This window comes from Pecten maximus, chromosome 17 (assembly GCF_902652985.1).
Source record: "Pecten maximus chromosome 17, xPecMax1.1, whole genome shotgun sequence".
Classification (NCBI taxonomy): domain Eukaryota; kingdom Metazoa; phylum Mollusca; class Bivalvia; order Pectinida; family Pectinidae; genus Pecten; species Pecten maximus.
The window spans coordinates 18002556-18026158 of NC_047031.1; the positions used below are offsets into that span (position 1 = coordinate 18002556).

General features: G+C 36.9%; 5 protein-coding genes across 5 annotated transcripts; 3 read left to right on the forward strand and 2 right to left on the reverse strand.

The window, feature by feature from the left end:
• LOC117315178 (neuronal acetylcholine receptor subunit alpha-7-like) lies at positions 1-1173 on the reverse strand. The gene has a single exon (XM_033869322.1). It carries the CDS (start codon positions 1171-1173, stop codon positions 1-3), a length of 1173 nt encoding a protein of 390 aa, XP_033725213.1.
• A 2688-nt stretch (positions 1174-3861) lies between these two features.
• On the forward strand, positions 3862-4551 carry LOC117315179 (acetylcholine receptor subunit beta-type lev-1-like). Its single transcript, XM_033869324.1, has one exon. It carries the CDS (start codon positions 3862-3864, stop codon positions 4549-4551), a length of 690 nt encoding a protein of 229 aa, XP_033725215.1.
• A 3101-nt stretch (positions 4552-7652) lies between these two features.
• LOC117315664 (neuronal acetylcholine receptor subunit alpha-3-like) lies at positions 7653-10513 on the reverse strand. The gene is made up of 2 exons (XM_033869960.1): positions 10443-10513; positions 7653-10148 (listed from the first exon to the last, which is right to left on the reverse strand). The coding sequence occupies exon 2, from the start codon at positions 10129-10131 to the stop codon at positions 8875-8877; it is 1257 nt and encodes a 418-aa protein (XP_033725851.1). The 5' UTR covers positions 10132-10148; positions 10443-10513; the 3' UTR covers positions 7653-8874.
• Positions 10514-13864: 3351 nt separating this feature from the next.
• Positions 13865-15037, forward strand: LOC117315180 (neuronal acetylcholine receptor subunit alpha-7-like). Its single transcript, XM_033869325.1, has one exon. It carries the CDS (start codon positions 13865-13867, stop codon positions 15035-15037), a length of 1173 nt encoding a protein of 390 aa, XP_033725216.1.
• A 3689-nt stretch (positions 15038-18726) lies between these two features.
• On the forward strand, positions 18727-20218 carry LOC117315932 (neuronal acetylcholine receptor subunit alpha-7-like). Its single transcript, XM_033870357.1, has one exon. It carries the CDS (start codon positions 18819-18821, stop codon positions 19998-20000), a length of 1182 nt encoding a protein of 393 aa, XP_033726248.1. The 5' UTR covers positions 18727-18818; the 3' UTR covers positions 20001-20218.
• Positions 20219-23603: the final 3385 nt, after the last annotated feature.

Sequence of the window (23603 nt, forward strand, 5' to 3'; positions counted from 1 at the left end):
CTAACACCAGAACTGAACTACAAACACCGCGGTCATTACAATAGTCCCCGATAGTGTGACGTAAAACAGACATTTGTCAATACGTCGCGTCACGTGCTCCTTCTGTAGATCATGCTTGTGTTCGATGACGTAATTGTATTCCTCTTCCCCAATTGCCCGGACTTGTGTAATCGTTTGGTCACCGCTGATGATATCAGTTGTGTGAACTTTCTTGTCTCTACCACACGTTGGTCGAGAGCAATTCACTAGCCACTTAATCCACCGAGGGAATTTCTGTACCTCAGTCACAGCGTCACAGCGAAGAGTGAAAATTGTCAACAAGATCAGCAAGCAACTTGTTAACATAGCCCCGAGAAGAAAGTAAGAAATTCCCGCCATTGGATCTGAAACCTTCGGCATATTTCCAGCTATCAATGTCATATAAACAGCGAGCGACAGAAATATCGTTATTGTGTAAGAAATTCGTTCCCCTGAGGCGGCCGGCAGGAGGAACACGAATGGATTGAGAAAACACAGCAAAATCACTGGAACAGCCATAGATATAAGAAAGAAGCCAGATTGTCTTGTCAGGTGAATTGAAAAATCGAGGACAGAGAAGATATGTCCTAAATCGTTGCTCGCAGCGGACGTCCAGTCAACGTTCCATTCTCCGTTTGGTATGTAGTATGCCAGACTGATGTATGGCTGGGGAGATTTTAGTATCAACTCCTCTGATGAATAGAACCAAGATGTCAACTGAAGGACGCAAGTCTGCGAATCTCTTGGAAACTTAGTCATGTCAAAACTGCAGCTAGCCTTCACCTGTCGACCTGGCAAAGATTGTACCCCACCATTTGAATTTACTCTTACGTCGAAGGCGTCCAAAGGAAAATCAGTTAAATCGTCAGAAGATGTGGCAATGTAAACCCGAGGCTTCCATACATTTGAGGCCCCAAACACAAAAGAGGGGATACCAACAAACTCGTTAGGATTCCAGACCAGTCGGTAATCTGTCCAGGACAGGAGAAGGGCACAGCTCAGCGTAATTATCCCAGCCACCTCGTCTACATCTAGAATAGAGATGAGGTACATATCAAGGTCAATTTCTATGGGATCACTCTGATTTTGAACTGGCCGAAAGTCCTGGACGTAGTTTGCGAACAACGAATCCTTCAGTCTCACTAGGTCCGCCATTGTACCTTGAGCATGTACGCATGATATGATGACGTCAATAATCATTGTGTATGTAAGTAAATATTTTATCTTCGCCATCTTCTGTTCTTGGCTTTCTTTATATAGTAGATCAACTCTGAAAGAAAATTTAAAAAATGTGTTAACATGCACGTATTTCCTAAAATGTCAACAATGAACAAAACCAAACAAACGCCAACTAAACCATGCAACAATAAATCTAGGTTAATATATAACATTACAATATTTATATAAGTTTTGCATAATTTTCTTTCACAATGTTGATACATTTTTATAAATAATAATTCAAAGCTTCAAATAATCCCAAATCACAAAAAATGGATTTTGCTCCTTTAAACAAATCCTAACTTATTCCTTACATACCTGTTCAAAGTTAAGACTTGTCAACGCTTACACAACCTGTCCAAGATATGCACAGCTAAATAACAAAGCCTGCTGGCGATGCTATTCCTCCCGAAATGAATCAATTTGAGCGGTTAATCCAGTAGTTTGATATAAGGTTCGCTGTCGGCGTAACATCAATAATCTATTGTCTTGGTTTATCAGAATCACTTTTTCATAAAGTGACGACATAAATCTAATATTTGACGCCTTATGTATTTACTAACAATAGAACAATAGGGACTGGATATTATCGTGCGGCTGTGCATGTGGGGGTAATCAATGTTTTCTGTACGAAGGGCACACTGACAAAGAGAATATTTGAATATGATTTCAGAATGTTATCAATGTTACATACAGTGTTTGTCTAATCATTGACAAGATGTCGCTGTTTTGTCATCCGAGGACATTTCAGTGGTGGTTCCGGCCGAATTTCAGAAGCCCCGGAAAGAAATTCTAGAACAGAATTCATTTACAATTCATTTAAGATTGATGGTATATTTCCCTCCCTTGGGGTGACACTGGGGGCCCGGGGAATTCTTGAGCTGCCAAACTCGAGGTTTTCCAAGGGGATGAGTGATTCATTTTCTTACCTTGTTGACCCTCTTATCAATAATAGTCGAATGTTGTTAAATCCAGATTTTTATGTCACAGAAATATTGACATGATAGCTCCCTCCGTCAATCCTTCTGACACCTGGCTGGGCTATATATTTTTTTTTTTAACTGGCGGATCCCCTTCATTACTGATCGTCACACCGACTGCAACAAATGTGTCATTTTAATTACTTATGTACGTTACTGTTAGGAGAAAAATCCAGGATTTCACCAGGAGCAAAGGGGAGTAAGAATCAAATTGTGTTTGCGTCTTATATTATTACTAGAAAATAGCTTCTTACTCTTCTACCTGCTTTTCAATGATAAATATTATTTACGATTTACTGTAAGATTGTACTGCTCTGTCAATTCCGTCTCCCAGTTTAACGAAGACCTACCGACCTTCGATTAAAGCCCTTTTAATTAATGGGAATATTTTTGCAAACATGAAGGTAAATAGTGCTGATTGTCAAGTTCTGTCAATATCACACCACTGGTTCCCACCTGCCTCTTAACACCGTCGATGTCGGTACATAATATATAAAGATACACTACAATGTTAATTAATTAATCCTAGAACATTCGGTTCATTTGTTGTGTTGTCGTTGCACTGGACAATTCCGGCCAATGTTGATAATTTGCCCACCTGCAACCATCAGGTAATGTAATCTAAAGATATATATTATATTTAAAATACAGAAATACACCAACCTCTGTATCTTCAGCATGTTGTGTTGATACATTATTGGTAATATTATTTCTAACTGATATTGTATTCCTATTTAACCATTAACGAAATGTTACGTTTTGACAGTAATACAATTAACTAGGTATACCTCAATTCAAAGACTGATTGGAAAAGACTTATTGTAAACATACATGTACAGTCAAACCAGCCTTAGAAAATATTTGAATGAGATGACTTCCTGTAATGTGTGGCTGTGCTTCCCTCTCCAAATGTTATCCCCTATGCTAGTTACTTAAACCTGGATTAAGAGACCACCTGTCATATATGACGATTTTAATTGCTTCCTTGAACGGTAACATATGACAGGTTTGACTGTATAATTATCTTATGGTTTTTTTGTGGTTCACAGTGTATTCTTTTTCACAACTGACGATGATATGCATATTGCTGATCTTCACAATAACCTGTGACGTCATCATATCATGGGCACATGCACAAGGTACGATGGACGACCTTGCGAGACTAAGGGAGGATCTGTTCCATAATTACACCAAGGACTTTCGGCCGATCTATAACCTAAGTGAACCCGTACACGTGACAGTCGATATGGCCCTGGTTTCTGTTCTAGACCTGGACGAGGTAACTGGCATACTTACGCTGAACTGTGCCCTCTTGACATCCTGGACTGATTTTCGCCTTATGTGGAGCCCAAGCGACTTCGGTGGTATCACCGCTTTTGTGTTTAACTCGTCAAATGTTTGGAAACCTCGAATTTACATTGTAACATCTTCGGATGATTTGTCCGATTTGTCTTTTGACGCCTTTGACGTGCGTGTGTTTTCTAATGCAACTGTTTGATCCTCGCCAGGTCGACACGTAAAGACTAGCTGCATTGTCGATATGACCAAATTTCCAACAGATTCTCAAATATGCACTATACAGTTGACTTCGTGGTTGTATACAGCTTCCGAAATGAATCTCATTATGGTTAGTCCCTATATAAATATGGATTTCTACAAGTCCAACGGAGAGTGGTATATCAACTGGACATCTGTGCAAAATAATACGGGTCACGGGGCGGATATGTCTGTCCTAGATTTTTCGATCCACCTGACCAGACGATCTGATTTCTTCATTTTATCCATGATTACACCAATACTGCTTCCCTGCTTCCTCAACCCGTTTGTCTTCCTTCTGCCTGCCTCCTCGGGAGAGAGGATTTCCTACACAATTACCATGTTCTTGTCATTGGCCGTGTATATGACACTCATCGGAGAGAACATGCCGAAGACATCAGATCCAATGGCAGGGATTTCTTATCTCCTCTTAGTGTCCATGGTTTATAATTGTGTTCTGATTCTGTTGACGATATTCACGCTTCGCTGTTATTGTGTGAAGGATATACGGAAATATCCTGGATGGTTTCTGTGGCTAGTCGACCATGTTGCGAATCTCACATCACGCATGAACAAAAAGGATGTTACCGCCATTGAAGACCTCACCGATGACCGGACGATGACTGATGCAACATTAAAGGATGACGGAAGCGGAAATGACGTCAAAGAAATGGGATCTAAACGTAACTTACAAATTGAGTACATGACACGATTTATTGACATAAGTTTGTTTTGTATAACACTAACAGTCACCTTCGTGAAAGTCTTAGTATTTGTAACTTTCTACTGGAATGGATAAAACGTCTGTCTTCATCTTTGATTCTTTTGTTTTTCTAACTTGGAAAGTTATTTTCTAAATTTGTTATGATTTTATACCGAACCCCCATCTCTTTTTTAATCAAATGTGAGAACGTTTGGATAATTGACTTTTTATTTTCCTGACATATCGACGTCATATAATCAGGTAAATCTGTTTCATAATTGTGAGTCAATCAATAAAACTTAATCACACAAGCTTTCCATTTAATATATCTATTAATTTATGTGTCCGACAAATGGCTGTTTTGTCTTTTGTCAAGTTTCGTTTATCAAGTAGATTTTTTATGGATTTTCGCAAATTTATATGATTATCGTAACAGATGCGTACATGTCGATTGCTAACAAAAAATAAAATGAACAACAAAGAGTTTTGAGAAACCAAGACTAATGAATACCATTGTTTAAACTTAATCATGGTTGCCATTATGATACAATGGAACATTTTCCTCTTAAACTGGATTTTATGCGATTATAGGTTCGAAAAAAAGAACACTTTCGAAATTAAATAACAAAAAAAAACAAAAAAACAAAAAAAACACAGAAAACAAAAACAAAATAAAAATTAAGAACCGTCTCTTTGTTGAGGGGCTAGTCAACTAATGTAGAAAAATCGGGGGGAATCCAACGTCCCGTTCTTCTATGTAATTTTGTATACAGTAATATCATAGTGCTTCATTATCAAAACAACATTAAGTTCGGTCTACATAACATTTAGAATCCATTTCAGAACGTTTTAATCAAATGATTTAAAGTATTTTTAAGGAAGGCAAACTTCATATCAAGTAAAAAAGTATCTCCATAATTAGTGACATCCTATGATATTGAGGATATAAAAGGTAGTAACTGGTCTACGTTTTACCTTTTGTATGAAATCGATATGGAGGTAACTGTTACATTATACATTTATTGCATTTTGTGGAGGTGTACACGAGACTACACGGACCTGGTCAAGAGTTTGTTCATCGTGGCCGCAGGCCGGGGTGAACAAATTCTTGACCAGGTCCGTATATTGTCGTGTACACCGAACACAAAAGGCAATAACTGTTTTGTAATATGTCCAACTAAAACGAATGAAAAATATCCCAAGGCTCGATCCAGTCCTAATCATGTTGACTTAAGATTTCAAAGTCGGCATGCATTTGACACTTAAATATGGCCGGAATAGTTTTGTTGCACATGAAGTATTTTTTCCGGTGTTCAACAAGTCTTGGGATCGCGGTGGCCTAGTGGTTAAGGTGTCCAGACACTTTATCACTAGCCCTCCACCTAGGGCAGTTGCCTGGTACTGATCGTAGGCCGGTGGTTTTTACTTCGGCTTTCCTTCTCCTCCAAAACCTGACACGTCCTTAAATGACTCAAGCTGTAAATAGGACGTTAAACAAAAGCAAACAAACCTGATGCTAAGTTGCTGGCCGCTCGATACCGAAACAAGCTATACGTGTATTTGAAAGCATTGCTTGTCCATTTTAATGTCAGCTTTTTTACTACGCCAGTTTTTTTCAGAGTAAGACCCCTCTCAAGCTTCATCATGGCCAACATCAATAATTAATGTATGTATTCATATTCTCAAAAATGGATAATTGGCTGAAGAAGGTGGATATGAACATCTTACCGACCCTACACCTGTATAAGATTGATATTTTCAAAACAATTTTAGCACAGCGACCTAAACGTAAAGCAAAACAAATCAGTCGCCTATAACGAGTCTTGATTGCGAATGCCCCCGGTGTACCGTATTGGTCTTTTATGTTTCTTCGCGTGTCAAAATGAGCACATGATTTTGTCTCCAGTTAGAAATCATATGGACCTCTGCGTATTAACCAAGAAGACGTCATCAGTAAATTAACTCTCGATTGCAAGTATTTACATTCAACGTTACCAGCAAGTAATCCGGCATTGGCCTTCGTTTTTATATCGGGTATCCTCGATGAAACAAAAGACGCTTCCTTTTCGGAACATCTGGGTCTTTGTTCTTTGTTATTCCTTGGTCTGTGTGCAACATTTTCTTTTGTTCGTATTTTGTACGAGTTTTATTGATTTTGAGTTGGAATTGCAGAATTGTTTGGATGTTGGTATTCTTTGTTTTAACAAGACGTAAAACTATCCTAAGTCAATTTGAGTGATTACCTAGGCAGAGACGCACACATATCGTATTGCAGTTAATAAAGGTGTATACGAGAATACGTGAAATAATAGCAACCTATGATCAGACTAGTCCTGATTAGCTCGTGCTCGTTATTCACTCGATATGCAAGCATGACAACAAACATGAGGATGATACGATGATGTGGGCGTGGCTGAATATATTTTTTATATGTAGCATCATCTATAACCATCGTAAATAAATGGATTTTAAATCTATCTTCACTTATCTGCATATGTCTTTGTGTTCTATGTATTAAAAGTGTTATACATGAAAATAAAATCATTTACAAAATTATACAAGCATGAATGTTGACTATTTCTGAAGTGTTTAACGATCGAAACTCTTGGGAAAACCACACATATGTTCTATTCAACAGTAAAGTAACCGGTATGAGAATACAACAGTCGGTCACAGGACAACAATACTGTGTCTATAATTACATATAGATTGGTTGAACGGAGTGTATTTACATAACGTTGGTTCCGCCCGTGGCGTTAAGATGGTGATCAAATATATATATGCCATACCTCGTCATATCTTATGTAAACAGCGTTCCTGGAAATACATATATCTACAATTTTGTTTCATCATTTACATTAAGTCTAATTTTATACTGTCAATATAAGAGGGACGTATGTAACTACATACACTGAGAGTGGTGATATCAAGTCAATGCCATTGGGATCACATAAAAGTCTTTACTTACTAGGTGTGTGGTACAGCGAATGAAATTGGTCATTAGAAATAAAATCAACATTAATATAAATGTACGTATCTGGCTTCAATGCTTTTCTGTGAAGTCTATTTACCCGGAATCAACAAATACAACTATGATAATCAAAGCAGATAAATAAATGCCAATGGTATATTAGATATATGATTCTAACTCTTGTAAAATAAATGTTCTATTTTCATAAAGTAACGACAATGTTATCGACCATCAACTATCTGTAAAGGAAAATCTAGGCGCCCACTTTTGGTATTGCGTACTGCTATCAATACGACCAGTTCATAATGAATCGATCTTGTAAATGGGCGTTTGTGATCATTAAAAGCGAGTTAAGTCTCATGTAGATTGAAAAGACGTCTGGTTATAGGTAATGATATGTAAATATAAAATATACTATATATTGGACTAGGTGAACAATTACGAAATACAAAGGGTAGAAAGGTATTGACAATAGAAACCGATTTATTACCGGCATTATAAAGTATTTCCACAAAATATATCTAGATATACTTGAATAATGCTATACCAAAAATATCATGATTTCATGGGGTTTTATTTCGGAATTAACGTCCATGTAAATAACAGCCAGGGTCATATGGAGACGGACGTCAAGACGACATCTAGAGTGAGAAAACAAAACACGTAATGATAAGGCTGTAAAGAATGAAAGAAAAATAAAGATCTCAAGAATAACAATGGACAGAGAAGATCTGTAATGCACTCAATTCTTCAATTTCCCCTCAATAGAAAACACCGAGGAAAACAAAAACTTTCTTCAGAGGGTCAAGTTTAGTTGCCTTCTACGATCAATATGCGGTGGTGGAGATACAACATAACCACTGGACGCTTACATGTGCTCAGTAAGCCTAGGAACTAACTACACCTCATTTAAATAAATGCGTCATTGAACGCTCTATGCAACAGAAAGTGAGTTAATGTTAAATAAGCAGTTTACCGAGCAATCCGTATAATGCATATTCATTAATTAAACTGTCAGCGGAAGTGAAAGAGCTGCCATCAAGACTGATGCTATAATTACCCGTAAAAGTAGGATCTCTCCTGGCTATATCTACAATAATCAATTGAATAAAGAAAGGGGAAAATACTTGAAGACATACAACAAAGTAATAATTAAGATTAAGACACGTTGCAAAAGGACAAAGAAGGCATAGGAATAAATATATCTTTATATTCATTCATCAATTAAACTAGCTATGGTACTAGACAAACATTCTCAGCAGAGCGAAAAATGCAACGACAGTACCGTGTCTCGAACCCGGGACCTCTGAGCTCTGGACTGATGTTTTTACCAATAGAACTTTCTGGCCATCGACGTTTAGCCAAGTTCAGTTCAGAGACACTCCAATAGGTATGTCTATGTCAAAAAGAACTACTTTGATCATACACATTCAACAAAACACAAACCTCTAATACCAATAGTGGAATATAAACACCAACGTTGTCACTACAGTGTAAAATAATGTTATACAAAACAGACTTCTGTCAATAAAACGTATCACATCTTCTTTTTGTACATTTGTTTTCAGTTGCTCGACATGGACTTTATTCTTGTGGTCTGTCAATTTAGCATCTTTAATAATTCCATCATCGGCGTTCAGATCAAGTGTGGTCACTTTTCTCTTATAACAGGATGTCGAATGTGTAACTCGCTTGACCATCCAAAGGATCCAACTGGGAAAAGAATTAACATCAGTTGCATCTTGACAACGTAGAGTGAATATTGTCAGCAGGATTATGAAGCAGCTGAATAACATGGCCATCAAAAAGAAGTAGCAGATGCCTGGTATTGGATCGGATACCTTTGGCATATATTCCCCAACCACTGTCATGTATACGGCCAGCGATAATGATAGAGTTACAGAATAGGACATCCTCTCTCCGGAGGAGGTTGGCAGGAGAAACACAAATGGGTTGAGAAAAAGAAGGAGAAATACTGGTGCGGCTATGGATACAATGAAGAATCCAGATCGTCTATTCAAATGGATTGAGAAGTCCAGTACAGAGGACAGATTGCCGCTAACAGTGTTTGTTCGAACGGATGTCCAGGCGAGATCCCATTCACCATTTGGCTTGTAGTAAACCATGTTGATAACAGGGCGTTCCCTAACAAGTACCAGTTCTTGCAAGGTGTACACCAATGATGTTAGCTGTAAAACACACGTTTGTGAATCCGAAGGAAAGTTGGTCATATCGAAACTGCAGCTAGCTTTCACATTTCGCCCAGGTATAGACGATACTTGGCCATTTGAAAACACACGAACGTCATAGGCGTCGAATGAAAAATCAGACAAATCCTCAGAAGATGTTGTAACATAAATGCGAGGTTTCCATACCTTTGATGAGTTCAAAACAAATGACGTAATACCACTAAAGTCACTCGGGTTCCAAACAAGATTGTAGTCAGTCCATGACGTATAGAGCCCACAGTTCACTGTGATTATTCCAGTAACCTCATCCAGATATACAATTGAGATCAACAACATATCGAGTGTCACATGTATTGGCTCACTAAGGTTATAAACTGGCCGAAAATCCTTTGTGTAATTCCAGAAGAGGACATCCTTGAGTCTCAACAGGTCATCCATCGTACCTTGTGTATGTGCACAGGAAATGATGACGACACTGAACATTACAGTGGACACCAGCACACGGAAGTTTGTCATCGTTCGTCTTTAAAGACCTGCATGAAGAGTAGATCAGCTAATACACGTTTTAACAAAATGATAACGGCTTATATAAATGAAAATTGAAAAGTTCAATAAAGAGACTTTTTCATAACATTCAGGAATCTGAAACTTTTTATCACTAATATGTTTTAAGGAATAAGCAATAGACTATGATGCAGAAATATAGTCGAACTTATATCATTGCTGAAAAGACTATCTTCACATCACATTGCACTTTTTAAAATATCTAAACAACCATTTAAGTCTATAAATAATATTTCTTTTATATGTGGTAAAATTTATCATACCTGTTATACTAAGAAAAGATTTTGGACGTTTTCAATGCAGACTGTCTGGACACTTTGACGGTTCCTTAGAGAATAACAACATTATAATGACTCTTTACACATATCCGGCTTGTTAATATACGAGCAGATTTATCGAACAAGTTTTTGTAGAACATGACCTTCATTGATCTGCTACACTAATTTGCAAACTTGTTCAAAATGTCTAATTGGGCTTCAGTACTATACAAACATCTTAAATCAATGACGGGTAATTCTCTTTGATCTTCACATATATGCTTCCGTCTTATAAGGTCTTGTGTTGTTTACAGCGGTGCATTTGACTGTGGAGTTCATGAGGACTACGCGGTGGTTTCGCAGAGGTCAACCTTTTTGTTTTTGTTTTGTTTTGTTTTTTGCTTTTTTGTTTATTTATTTATTTACTTAATTCTATTTTATTCTATTATATTATGATTTTTTGTATGTTTTTTTCAAGAACAATATATCTTATGAATCATGCAAATAACACAAGGCCAGCAACACGATGGCAAACCAGCAGAGGATATATCAATATTGAAACAAAATCGTCAACCACAGTAACAAATGACAATGAGCGGGCAAACACATCAGAGGATACCGATATTGAAACAAAACCGTCAACAACAGTAAAGATAGACAAAACGAGATCAAAAACATCACAGGTGGGAATTTCACATTCAATTGTTGGTAGGATGTCATCTCGGGGAGTGAGAGGTCACTAATTCAAGACTCAGCGTGGGCTGGGTATTTAGGTGCCGTTGATCACTCCGAGTCAAATCTAGAGGAGAATGAGAGGTTTTCATGGAGTCAAGGAATCTGGGTCGTGGTTGTCATTGAGGGCGAAGAATTTGTGAAGGAGAAAGTCACCTTGCTAGTTCAAGCTAGCCAGAACTAGCCTAGAGTGGGCAGAGTTTTTTCAGTATTCTTTGCCATAACATATTTGGAGTCGATGACAAATCCAAGTGTAAGCTATAGGAGACTGGGAGGCTTCCTTGAAGCCAACGAATTTCGTTAGTCCTTCTGCTAGCCTAAACGTGTGTATAACGCTTTTAAACACCTCATTGTAAGTTTGTTCACAACATAATCGTCAACTTGAATTACTTCAGTGCCGAACGTAGCTACACATCCTGCTGCTTTTAGTTTAAATTGTATCCTATTAAATAGCTCCACTAGGTATAAAAGTCAATCTTTATCTTGATGCCATGTGGGTCGTGGAAAAAACTTCGACATATCCCGAACATAGGAGGTAACCGAATATATATGATTTTCTTAACTGATGTTTTTTTTTCTTTTTTCTTTTTCTTTTCTTTTTACTTCCAAAAACAAACAGTCTTTGAGCTGCATAGTCAGACTGATTTCAAGGAGATAACGAAGTTTGTCTGCAAATCTACATTTTGTTTGAACTATTGTCAATAAACAGAAACAAAATCTCTGTGAGAAATCAAACCTTGTTTTTTGGGGGGGATTTTTCGTCATTCATTTCGGTAAGGTTTGTGCTATTTTTGTGTAGGTTAAATTTATCATCGGTTTCCTTAAGAAATAAAACTGACAACATTTTTGCTACATGTATTATAATTATGACCACCACCTATTGACACTAACTATCTTGTGTTAGGAATGAAATACTGAAAATAGCATTTAACATACACTACTGTGATAGCATCTTCATACTCAATTTGGCTATCTGTGAGAAGTTGGCATATCATTCAATATATATCATTCAGCTCCACTTTTACGACAGTCAACATTCATATCTAAAATGTTGAGCCATTTCGACATACAACATTCAGAATTTTAATATTTTGCAAGTTCGGCATACGACATTCAACATTAATAACTAATTGGAATGTTAAATGAATTCGACATACGACGAATTAAAAAGTTAGGCAACTTCGATATACCCCGGTAAGACCTTCAACATTCATATCTTCAATGTTGAGCCAGTTCGACAAATTAAGAAATAAAGAATTTGAACACTGTGCAAGATCTAACATTCAGAATTTGAATATTGTGCAAGTTTGACCTGCAACGTCCCACATTAGAATGAATTTAGATTTTGTGCTACTACGTCGTCTTCTAAACTCTTTATCATGTTTAAATTATTTCAACTTGAAGATCATACACCAATTTTAACTTTGTTATTTTGATACTCTTCAAATCTATGTTGTATTTCGCAATGCGAGATACAATATAAGTAAAACAAATACGAAGCCATCAATTATATGTGACGTCAATAATGGTACAGATCATCAAAGGTCTTTTTAGAAATCTCATTTATCATAAGTATGACAAATGTAAACGGAAATATTTCAATTGGTCCGTCAGTGCCCTTTGAAATTAAAACCACTGTTAAACCAGCGAGGTGTAAAATACTTTACTTCCGACCATTACTGTAATTTATTATAACGACTCACAAACAATAAGATACAAGGTTGCGAAATCGTTATTACTGCACACAAAATCCATTAATATCATTACAGCTTTATCAGACAAAGCCATTAACACAAAATCAACCAAGTGTAGTCAGCCGTATTCTATTACAACCATTAGTTAGTATCGACCTTACTACTGAATAATCCTCAATATTGACAAGGAATCGCTAAAGTCATTATGTGGATATAAACCGGTATTTGTCTACCGCTTTCTTGATAGACAGTCCATGTAATGAGATATTCATATAATCTACTCCAGCCTTTAGAATTAATTCATTCAACACGGAGTTGGTTTGATGATGAAGGTGTTGCAGGGAAGTAGCCCAGATGCTTTGTAGCAGACGGCATCATTTACAACATTTTAAGGTAGGATTTTTCATTTTTATTTTTTTTTAATGTTCGATTGCTAATTGTCGCAAGAGGCGATATATTGTTCAACATACTTCCATAGCTTAATTTATTTATTTAACGTCAGCAAAAGCTTATCATCGTATTAATAAAACATTTTGCATCTTGTTATAAATATATACATTTTTTTTAAATCCTGCAGTTAAACCATAACTATTCAATGATGATGAGTAGGTAACTTTAATGTAGCCTAAAACTAACTTAATCTATATTAATTCACAAAATTTGACTTTTTTCATTCTGTTTACATCCAAATATATGTAGTATAAATTGTACATGTATGAAGTACAAAAGTGTGGATAGCAAAAATTGTTTGTAGGACGAAAATATTCTAATGAAATATAATAAAAGAAAATATAAATATCTAATTTTTACAAACACCTGTGCTCTACATGTGCACACATTTAAGGCAATTGTATTTTATTTTAACATGGTGTTTCTTTCACAGCGTAATTCACTTCAAAGAAGGCATATATCCAACAAAGGAGGATGTCAGAAATTCGTTTCATTTTTTGTTCATTCATGTTGATTTACGTCATCAACTCATGTGCACATGCTCAAGGTACGATGGATGACTTGATGCGACTGAAGGATACTCTGTTCCAAAATTACACCAAGGACTTCCGGCCGGTTTATAATCTGAGTTCCGCCTTGCATGTGGCAATGGACATGTTTTTGATTTCAATTTTAGATGTAGACGAAGTAACAGGGACAATCACACTAAACAGCGGGCTTACTTTGACATGGACCGATTATCGTCTAGCGTGGAACTCAAGTGACTTCAGCGGTATCACCTCTTTTGTGTTCAACTCATCGAATGTGTGGAAACCGCGAATTTACGTTACAACCACCGCTGACGATTTGTCTGATTTTTCTTATGACGCGTTTGATGTACGGGTATTTTCTAATGGTATAGTGACGTGCTCGCCTGGCCGGCATTTGAGGGCATCTTGCAGCTTTGACATGACAAAATTCCCGATGGATTCGCAAACATGCATTTTGCAGCTCGCATCATGGATATACACGGCTAATGAGATGCTTTTCATCATCTCACGTCCAGAAATCAACTTAGCTTACTACAAACCTAACGGGGAGTGGGATATCAAATGGACATCTGTCAAAAACAACACGGACTTAGGAACACTTTTTTCCGTTATAGATTTCACAATTCAGCTCGCCAGACGATCTGCGTACTTCATAGTATCGATGACGTCACCTGTTTTGCTTTTGTGCGTCCTCAACCCGTGTGTGTTTCTTCTGCCGGCTTCGTCAGGAGAGAGAATATCCTACACAATCACCATGTTTTTATCTCTAGCTGTATATATGACACTTATTGGAGAAAACATGCCCAACATTTCAGATCCAATGGCTGGTATTTCATATCTTCTCTTGGTGGCTATGTTGTATAGTTGTTTGCTAATTATGTTGACGATATTTACGCTACGTTGTGATGCATTAGCGGACGTGGATAAGTTCCCGGGTTGGTTATTGTGGCTAGCCTGTCGATGGGGTCGAAGCAAATCGATCACCCCCATCAATAAAGTCGACACAAATACCAACATGCATGTGGAAGAGTTTGATAAAGAAGCTGGTGTGATAAAACCTCGCGGAGATCGGACACTGGACAGGAAAATGAGCAAGGAAGATATTATGAGTTTTATTGACAAAAGTCTTTTCTTCATGACCCTTTTCATGAATACTTCTACATGGTCTGCATTTGCGATATACTACTGGATTTGATATAACAGTAGACCCGATACATTAGAAATCAACACTCTATTCAGACGGCGATTTTTGCATTAAATGAGGTACCTCGTGTCATATTGGGCATCCACTGTGATACGAGATGCTGATTGGTTGGTTTTGAGCCTCGTATTGAAGGATTTCAGTTTTGCCGTACATGTATTACTTTTCAACATAATCCCCTTCAGTATCTATACACTTTTGCCAGCAGTGTTAAAGGTCCTTGATGACACTTCTATATAACTCGTTTTATTGGCTGTTCAAAAAGTCACCCACTGCATGTTAGGGTTATGGCGCCTGAAATAGCTTTTTTCTGTTTTGGAAATAGATGAAAGTCTGATAGGGCGAGATCAGGTGAAAGATGGCAGTCATGGCAATGAGACTCATTCGCCTTAACCCTAACCCTGACCGATTTTGTCCATTTTGCAAAAGCTTATTATCTTGTTTACTTTAGAGTTCTACCTCGTCGATACAAACTAACCAAACGAAAGCAATCCTTGGGTACACGGCACTATATAGTCAGAGAATAGTAGGACTTGAAAAGAACATCCTTTAGTACCTCCTTCAATACGAGGCTCACAATTTATCAATCAGCCCTCATACGTCCGTTAAAGCAGTAATGGATGAGGCTCATAAACACTAAATATAGAGTACTGAAATCTAGAAGCATGATCGCAATTCAAAAATTATATTTTGAAATGAGTTAACCAATGCTGCCTTGTTTTGTATGAGAAAATGAGGCACCTCAAGTGTCCGGAAATTTTAGGAAGGCATTCTCATGTCAGTTATATTGTAAATAAAATATTCAAATAGCAATCTTGATATTTAATCTCGACATCGAGATATCGAGTGGAGAATCTTTATTAAAAAAGACAAAGATCTACCGATGTGTCGATGTGTCATCAAAGTCGTAAATATATAAAACATCATGAAACGTGAGGAAAATAATGTTGCTACGTAAGTTAACAAGAATAAGAAATCAATTTGCTTCCTACTCAAATCAATGTCTTGAAATCCTAACCAGAACCACTGTTGAGTATATATGTATTTCTGGCGTCATTATTGTAAGCTTAGTTACTTATGCCAACATATTTAAGAGACCGCCCACAAACTTCAATACAGATGTGTAATTGGACGGAAAATTGAAGAAAAAAAACTATACCCCCGATGAGCCTATAAATAAAAAGATTATTTCTTTTTAAGATGACATTTTTTTTCAGAATTAACTATTAACTAAACATAATATACATGTATACACACACATTGTAGGTTAAAAAGAAAGAGCGGATATTTCAAAACAAGGCTAACGTGAGCTTCCTGTTAGCTTGCACTTGAAAGGTGACCTTATACTTTTTTACTTTGAAAATGGAAACAATTGTTTTTTTATCAAACTTCAAATCTAATTGTATGTTTGATACTATAAAATAAGGGGGAAAGTATGTTACTGTTAATTGGTGTGTATAATATAAAAGTGTTGGCAATGCAAAATTAAGTAAGCTTTCATTATTATTAAAAATGATTCTAAATGTCCTTGGCTTATATCCTCTGAATAGATTGAAAGATTAATTTAGAGCTCGATTGTTTGTACTTAGTTTCTGACATTTTATCCATTATCTCGATAATAAACATCTTTAATGTCAAACTACCTTTCTTTGATGTTTTCATTTGGATACATATCGGTGTAGAAAATCTGTTTTGAACTCATTTGTCAACATAAAAAGGGAGCGGTAGTTACGTACCGACTTTATCTATGAATCACGACCATTTGTGAAATTTACTAAAAAGCTGTGTATTCCTCGATTGTGTGATTTTATCAAAATATGTTGGCAAATAACACGCCTCCATATTGCAATACTCTTTACACGCCTGATTTGTGGCAAGACATTTGCTTCAAATATCCAGAAAGATGACATATATTTCTAATTCTCATATTAACTGATTGCAGAGCAAACAAGGCTGAGAGAACTACTGTGTAGTGTGTACTGTATACGAAATGGTTATCCAAGTCGGATGTTTGGTTTATATTACTGTCATTTTTTGTCGTTTTCTGATTGGACGGGACCGGTCTATCCTACAGGTCTTGACATATGCAATGCCAACCTGAGATCAATGAAAAACTGGTCCGAGGTTATTTTGGATTCCAGTAACCTGAATAATAAATAGTAACAAGGAATTAAAGGGACATTCTTTGTTTGAATAAAGTTTAGGTCGTCAAAGTCAAAATTACTAGAGAATACGTATTTTTCCAAGTTAATAATAGTTATAGTCAGTTTTACTCTCAAGATAAACCAAAGTTCTTCGAGTATTAATTTATTAAAATTATTAAATCGATGTATCAATAATTACCGCATAGACATACAGTATTGTATACGTTTTTCCTGTACATTAACCTTTGGTGGTTGTTAACGAATTTCTAAGATAAGTAGCTTTTTTAAATCTTAATTACTTCAGCGTTGTTCAGAATATATATTTATAAAAAAAGATTTTTTCATAATTGACTTAAGGTTGTTAAGGTTAATATAATGATTGGTAACGGTCGATAGGCTTCCGATGAAGGTTAACCGTTCCTTGTATAAGCCTAAACAATGTCAATAATTGTACAATGTTCAGGTTATTCAGAACCATAAGTTATCAGAAATAGGAAATGTAAAACCATTTTGTTAAATTGACGGGGCAGGATTGACAAGTACAATTAACATTGGAGTAGTTATTTGAATATTTCCATCTCCATTACATCATTGTTATAACAATCACCTAAACCCCTGAAATAAAAGGGAAAAAACATTTATCATTGTCAAAAGGAACTACATTTTCGACAAATGTATCTACCTTATCAAACAGTTTAATGTTTGACTAGAAAAACCGGAACTACATTTAATCGTTATTTCTTATCTGTAATCTCAATGACATCGGTACTGGTATGTCCTATACAGATTTGTGTTTGCATGCTAAGTGCTTAGTTTTGTCACAATGTCCAAGTAAACCCAACGAACAAAGACTTATTGATCTCGCTCATGGTTGTCATTAGTCTCTTACCACCAGACAAATGATTTTTAATCAAGTAAATGGCGGTATGTCATATCTATCAATACCTCGATTGAACTACCGTGCCATCATATATTTACCAGTGGAAGTCAACATTGCGAAATGATCTAGTTCACTAATAGTCCACAATGTTGTAGCATATTTGATGTTTTCATGGTATGTTCTGGATACGTAGATTTGACTGCATCATCCGTAAATTTCCAACAGGTAAGAAAAAACGACTTTTTCAACTTTGCTTTAATTAAAATGTGCACTGTATGACCTACGAGAGTAACTTTTAATGCTTGGTAGCGATCAACGGTTCCAGATACTGAAATATTAGCGCGTTCTCTGCGGCATCGATGTTGGTCATCACAATTAGCAAATCCCTTCCACATGAACATCCCTTTTTTGCTTTCATTATTCCTATCTTAGGAATTAGTCATTTTAGTCATCTAAAGATTTAACTTAATACAGTATATTCTGAAAATTCACCACTTGTATGGTTATATTATTGGTTCAAATGCGTGATGAATCAGAAGAATTCCGAGTAAGTTTACCATTTCGGGACACCTGATTCCCCAACTTGTGTGTCCTGTGTACGTAGTTGAATAATTTTATCTTAAACAGCAATTGACCTTATTTTTACAGCTGGCGTACGTTACAGATAAACAGGATGACAAAATTCCTTGTTTTCCTCATTTCGGTGGTCTGCGTTGGCATCATCATATCCTGTGCACATGCTCATGGTACAATGGATGACCTGATGAGGCTGAAGGATACTCTGTTCCAGAATTATACCAAGGACTTCCGGCCGGTTTATAATCTTAGTGAGCCTACTCATGTCACACTTTCAATGTACCTGATAACGATTTTAGATCTTGATGAGATAACGGGAACTATCACACTCAATTGTGGACTGATGGTTCTTTGGTCTGACTATCGTCTTGTGTGGAACTCAAGCGACTTCGGCGGCATATCCTCCTTTGTTTTCAACTCCTCGAATGTATGGAAACCTCGCATATACTTTACAACATCTTCTGACGATTTGTCTGATTTTTCTTACGACGCCTTCGACGTACGGGTGTTTTCAAATGGCTCCGTTTTATCTTCCCCTGGCAGGAACGTAAGGGCAAGCTGCATGCTCGACATGACCAAATTTCCAAAGGATTCACAAACATGTGTTTTACAGGTTATGGCATGGATGTTACCAGCCAGTGAGATGGTGTTTGTAATAGGAAGTTCAGATATCGACTTAAGTTACTACAAGCCTAACGGAGAATGGGATATAGATAGGACCTCTATTGCGAACAACAATGACTTCGGAACTGAATATTCTCTCATAGACTTCACAATTCATTTGTCCAGACGATATGCATACTTCCTCGTATCGATGGCCTCGCCAATACTGTTTCTTTGTTTCCTCAACCCATTCGTGTTCCTAATTCCAGTTTCCTCAGGGGAAAGAATATCCTTCACAATCACTATGTTCTTGTCTCTTGCGGTATACATGACACTTATTGGAGAGAACATGCCACATGTATCAGATCCGATGGCAGCCATCTCTTACTTCCTACTCCTGGCTATGTTATATAGCAGTGTTGTTATCATTTTGACAATATTCACTCTTCGCTGTGATGCCGTCAAAGACGTACATGAATTCCCAAGATGGCTTTTGTGGCTAGTCCGCTGTGGTAGACGTAAGAAATTGGCTGACCCCATCAGTAAGGGCAGCTCTGCTTCCAAATCCAGCGATATCCATGCGAAAGAGTATGGTGAAGCAACAGACGAACGGAAAGTACTGGGGAACATGGAACAGGAAAAAAGCATTAGGAAGGAAGATGTTATGAACTTTATAGAAAAAAGTCTTTTTTGCTTTACACTTTCATTAATGTGCTTAATGTGGTTCGTGTTTTGGATGTATTACTGGATGTAGCTTGACTATTATGCCGAGGAGTGGGAAGTAACGTGTTTTTCGAATGCGTGATTTTTAAAGGGTAATAGACTATTGATATTTGGTATTTTTCTCTTCTTACGAAACACCATTGTCCTTATATAAATGTAGTTAATGTTCTTTTGAAATCCATCATTGAAAATTGCCGTGGTGGTTTTGCACCTTCCCCGTGCAAGAGTTGGGATGACTATTGTACCTACTGTTACCCCCCCCCCCCCCCCCCCCCCCCCCCACCCCCCCCCCCCCCCCCCATCCCCCCCTCCTCCTGAAGATCTGCCCTAGAGTCATAGCAGGACGAAACAGCTAGATATGATGGGCTTCAATTATTTTATGCTATGTGGATATACATGTATTGTGTGCTTTTTTACAATATATACAGTATATGTAGTCTTAAAACAGTTTGAGATATCATTGCTTAACCGCAGATTTGTAGGTTTTTCGGGGAATCAATCGAATAATATAAAAACAAAACATAACAATATCAAAACCAGAATTCAAAACTCAAAAGCGAGGGCAGAATATAAATGAAAACAAGGGATTTTCAATGAGACTCCTAACAAGTACGTCTGTTTGTTTGTTTTCTTTAACTCCTATTAACAGCCAGGGTCATTTTAGGACAGAAGTTAATGTGTCCCGACACTTAAACACTAGCCCTCCACCTCTGGGTTGCGCGTTCGAAACCTACGTGGTACCAGGTACTGACCATAGACCGGTTGTTTTTCTCCGGGTACTCCGGCTTTCCTCCACCTCCAAAATCATGCACGTCCTCAAATTATCCTGGCTGTTAATAGGACGTTAAACAAAAACAAAACAAAACAAAACCAACATTCAAACACGAATATGAGCATCCAAGTTATTGATCCAAGGGAGATAATCCACATAGCATGATATCTCTGATGACCCAGACAGTAATGTTAGTTGTCTCTCGTCATTCAATACCAACAGGTCGGTGTATTGTGGTTTAATTAAAACCTCATTTTTTTTATCGGATTTGTTTTACTAGTGATGCTAGCCATTTAACATTTATTCGTGTTACATTTTATAACATAAAAAAATCAATTTAATCCTCCAAACAGGGTGAAATGGTCCTTTTTCTTTCATGCTTTGTTTATCATCGTTTGTGAAATACAACGTATACGTAATACATATTTTCGGGCCCATTGCTGATTTGTACATTTGTATACTAGTATCATGGAGAGGACATTGATCGTTTGCGATGGCTTCCGTCCAATCCCTCTGTGCAGATAGTATGCAATCAGTTTGATTTAAATTCAAATAAAATACACGAAACTGATAAAAAGTCTAAATCATCTAATTATATTTTGGTTCTAAATTGGCAGGCAAAAACCTACGTACATTTCTATTTACATTTTCAAAATAAATATAGAAATTAGATTGGGTCTTTTAAGAGCGTTGCTTTAATAACATTAAAAGGTTCCAAATTTAGTCAAATTCCAGTAAGAACGTAAGCGACAAAAACAAGACAACGAACACGGCATTGATATATCAGATGATTCTTGTATACCTTCTAAATTAATATTTAATTATGACTCATTATAAGTTGTACAGAAATTTTGAATTCATAATATTCATAATCAATCCTTTCCATTCAATTCACCTTGTAAAAGGCATGTATAGCCGGACTATAAGTCACATGAGAATTTAGCAATGCGAAAACGTGGACAATGCTGCACAATAAAAAATTATTGTTGGAAGCATGTAATTGTAAAACATCATTTACTAATTTTAATTTCTAGCTACCGTGATGGAATGTTGGGTGTCTCAAGGTCAAACCACAGGGGCATGTCTTAAGGTCAAACCACAGGGGCATGTCTCAAGGTCAAACCACAGGGGCATGTCTAGTCTTATATAAAAAAAAATAGCCAGAAAAACCTATATATGTTTTAATATAAGACTAGATAGGCCCCTGTGGTCGTACACAACATTTACCAGAAATTCATTAATACATCCATGTTTGATTAATGAACTTGAGATAGTTAAAACGACGTAGAGATGGAGTTTTATAACCCATCTTTATAAACTATCAAGATAAGCTGTGACATAATTGTTAAATCGACAAAAGAAGTCACTTTCACGACGATATTACGCCTACTCCAACATGGCGGAAACCGTAGACAGAACAATAATATTAGAAAACAGGGAGTTCGTCCAGGGTCCAAAGTTCCGAAATCCTTCTAAAAATGAAAAACAATACAACATACTTACGTGGGCGCTATTATAGGTAAAATCAGAGTATCCTCACTCCTGTTGGCCCAGATGGGGATGAGACGTTCCAATGTAGAAGGAGATCCTTATACATGCACGTGAATAAAGCCCACGTAGTCCCTTGATGAAGGATCAATGTGCTACCACTACGCCTACCACTACCGCCTACCACTACGCCTACCACTACGACTACCACTACGCCTACCACTACGCCTACCACTACGCCGCCTACCACTACGCCTACCACTACGCCTACCAACCATCATGTTTGCAATGGTCGCGCATTTCATAAAACTCATTCCTGCCTTCCAAAAGAGAACAAAAAATATTATACAGCTTGTGTCATGGTGACTAGCCAATCATTACGGAATACATACTATTCTGTGTCAGATTCCATTTTGTCCGTAGCCGTTTTGATACTGTACCATCAATATCGTGAGTTTGATAGTGCGCAGTGACGTAACGAAGTGGAATAACATTTTTATGAACAATTCTGTAAGCAAAAAAATACAATGTAGTTACCTCCCTTACCGCGTATAGTGCTGTTTTAACAGTTGCATATATAGATGCGCATATTTATCCTATTTATATCAATCAAGTTTATACATATCAGATCAAATTTCTCCCTCGGGCACTGTTTTACGAATTGTGCTGTGATGTTAACATTTAACTGTCAGGTTTATTTACTCAATAAAAGTTAAACACTATCCCTCACTACAGACCGATGGAAGACTGGGTGTAGGCGGTACCTCGGGGAAATCACGCGGCCGTGCGGGGATCGATTTTTACGTGGGAGGAATGGCTCTATATAGGAATTTCCAGACAGTATTGGTATTCATTTTTTTATATATATTTATAGGTTGCCTTGAAATATAACCAAAAAAATATATACACCACGGAACATTAGACATATCTATGTATAGATTCCAATAATTACTTCTATCTGAAATCTCGCAGTTTTCACATTAGTCCTGAAACGGTTTGACACTACACGTAATTGAGGCGGTTTCGAATAGGAGATACTATTATTGACAAAGAATAGCCGAAATGACTTATTCTTTCAGATTTAAATTTACATATTGCAATCATAAGATTTTCAAACAAAAACTCGATTCCAAGTTTAGCAATTCGCCAAACATCGCGAAGGATATCTATTTAAACTATTTCTGTGATAAACTTTGCTTCTGTCTTTGTGAGACTGTACGTATGAATGCTTACGTTTTGTGATTATCTTGATCCGCCATTTTGAAAAGACCATCCCCTAACGGACACTCCATATTGATTTGGAATATTTCCATGCCAAAACAAAGGGACTCTGTAAATACGGATACACTCTTTGAACCCAAACGTTATAAAACC

What these genes read in the sequence shown, in the direction of transcription:
- LOC117315178 (XM_033869322.1), bottom strand. Translation starts at nt 1,173, where the DNA reads ATGGCGGACCTAGTGAGACTGAAGGATTCGTTGTTCGCAAACTACGTC.
- LOC117315179 (XM_033869324.1), top strand. Translation starts at nt 3,862, where the DNA reads ATGGATTTCTACAAGTCCAACGGAGAGTGGTATATCAACTGGACATCT.
- LOC117315664 (XM_033869960.1), bottom strand. Translation starts at nt 10,131, where the DNA reads ATGACAAACTTCCGTGTGCTGGTGTCCACTGTAATGTTCAGTGTCGTC.
- LOC117315180 (XM_033869325.1), top strand. Translation starts at nt 13,865, where the DNA reads ATGGATGACTTGATGCGACTGAAGGATACTCTGTTCCAAAATTACACC.
- LOC117315932 (XM_033870357.1), top strand. Translation starts at nt 18,819, where the DNA reads ATGGATGACCTGATGAGGCTGAAGGATACTCTGTTCCAGAATTATACC.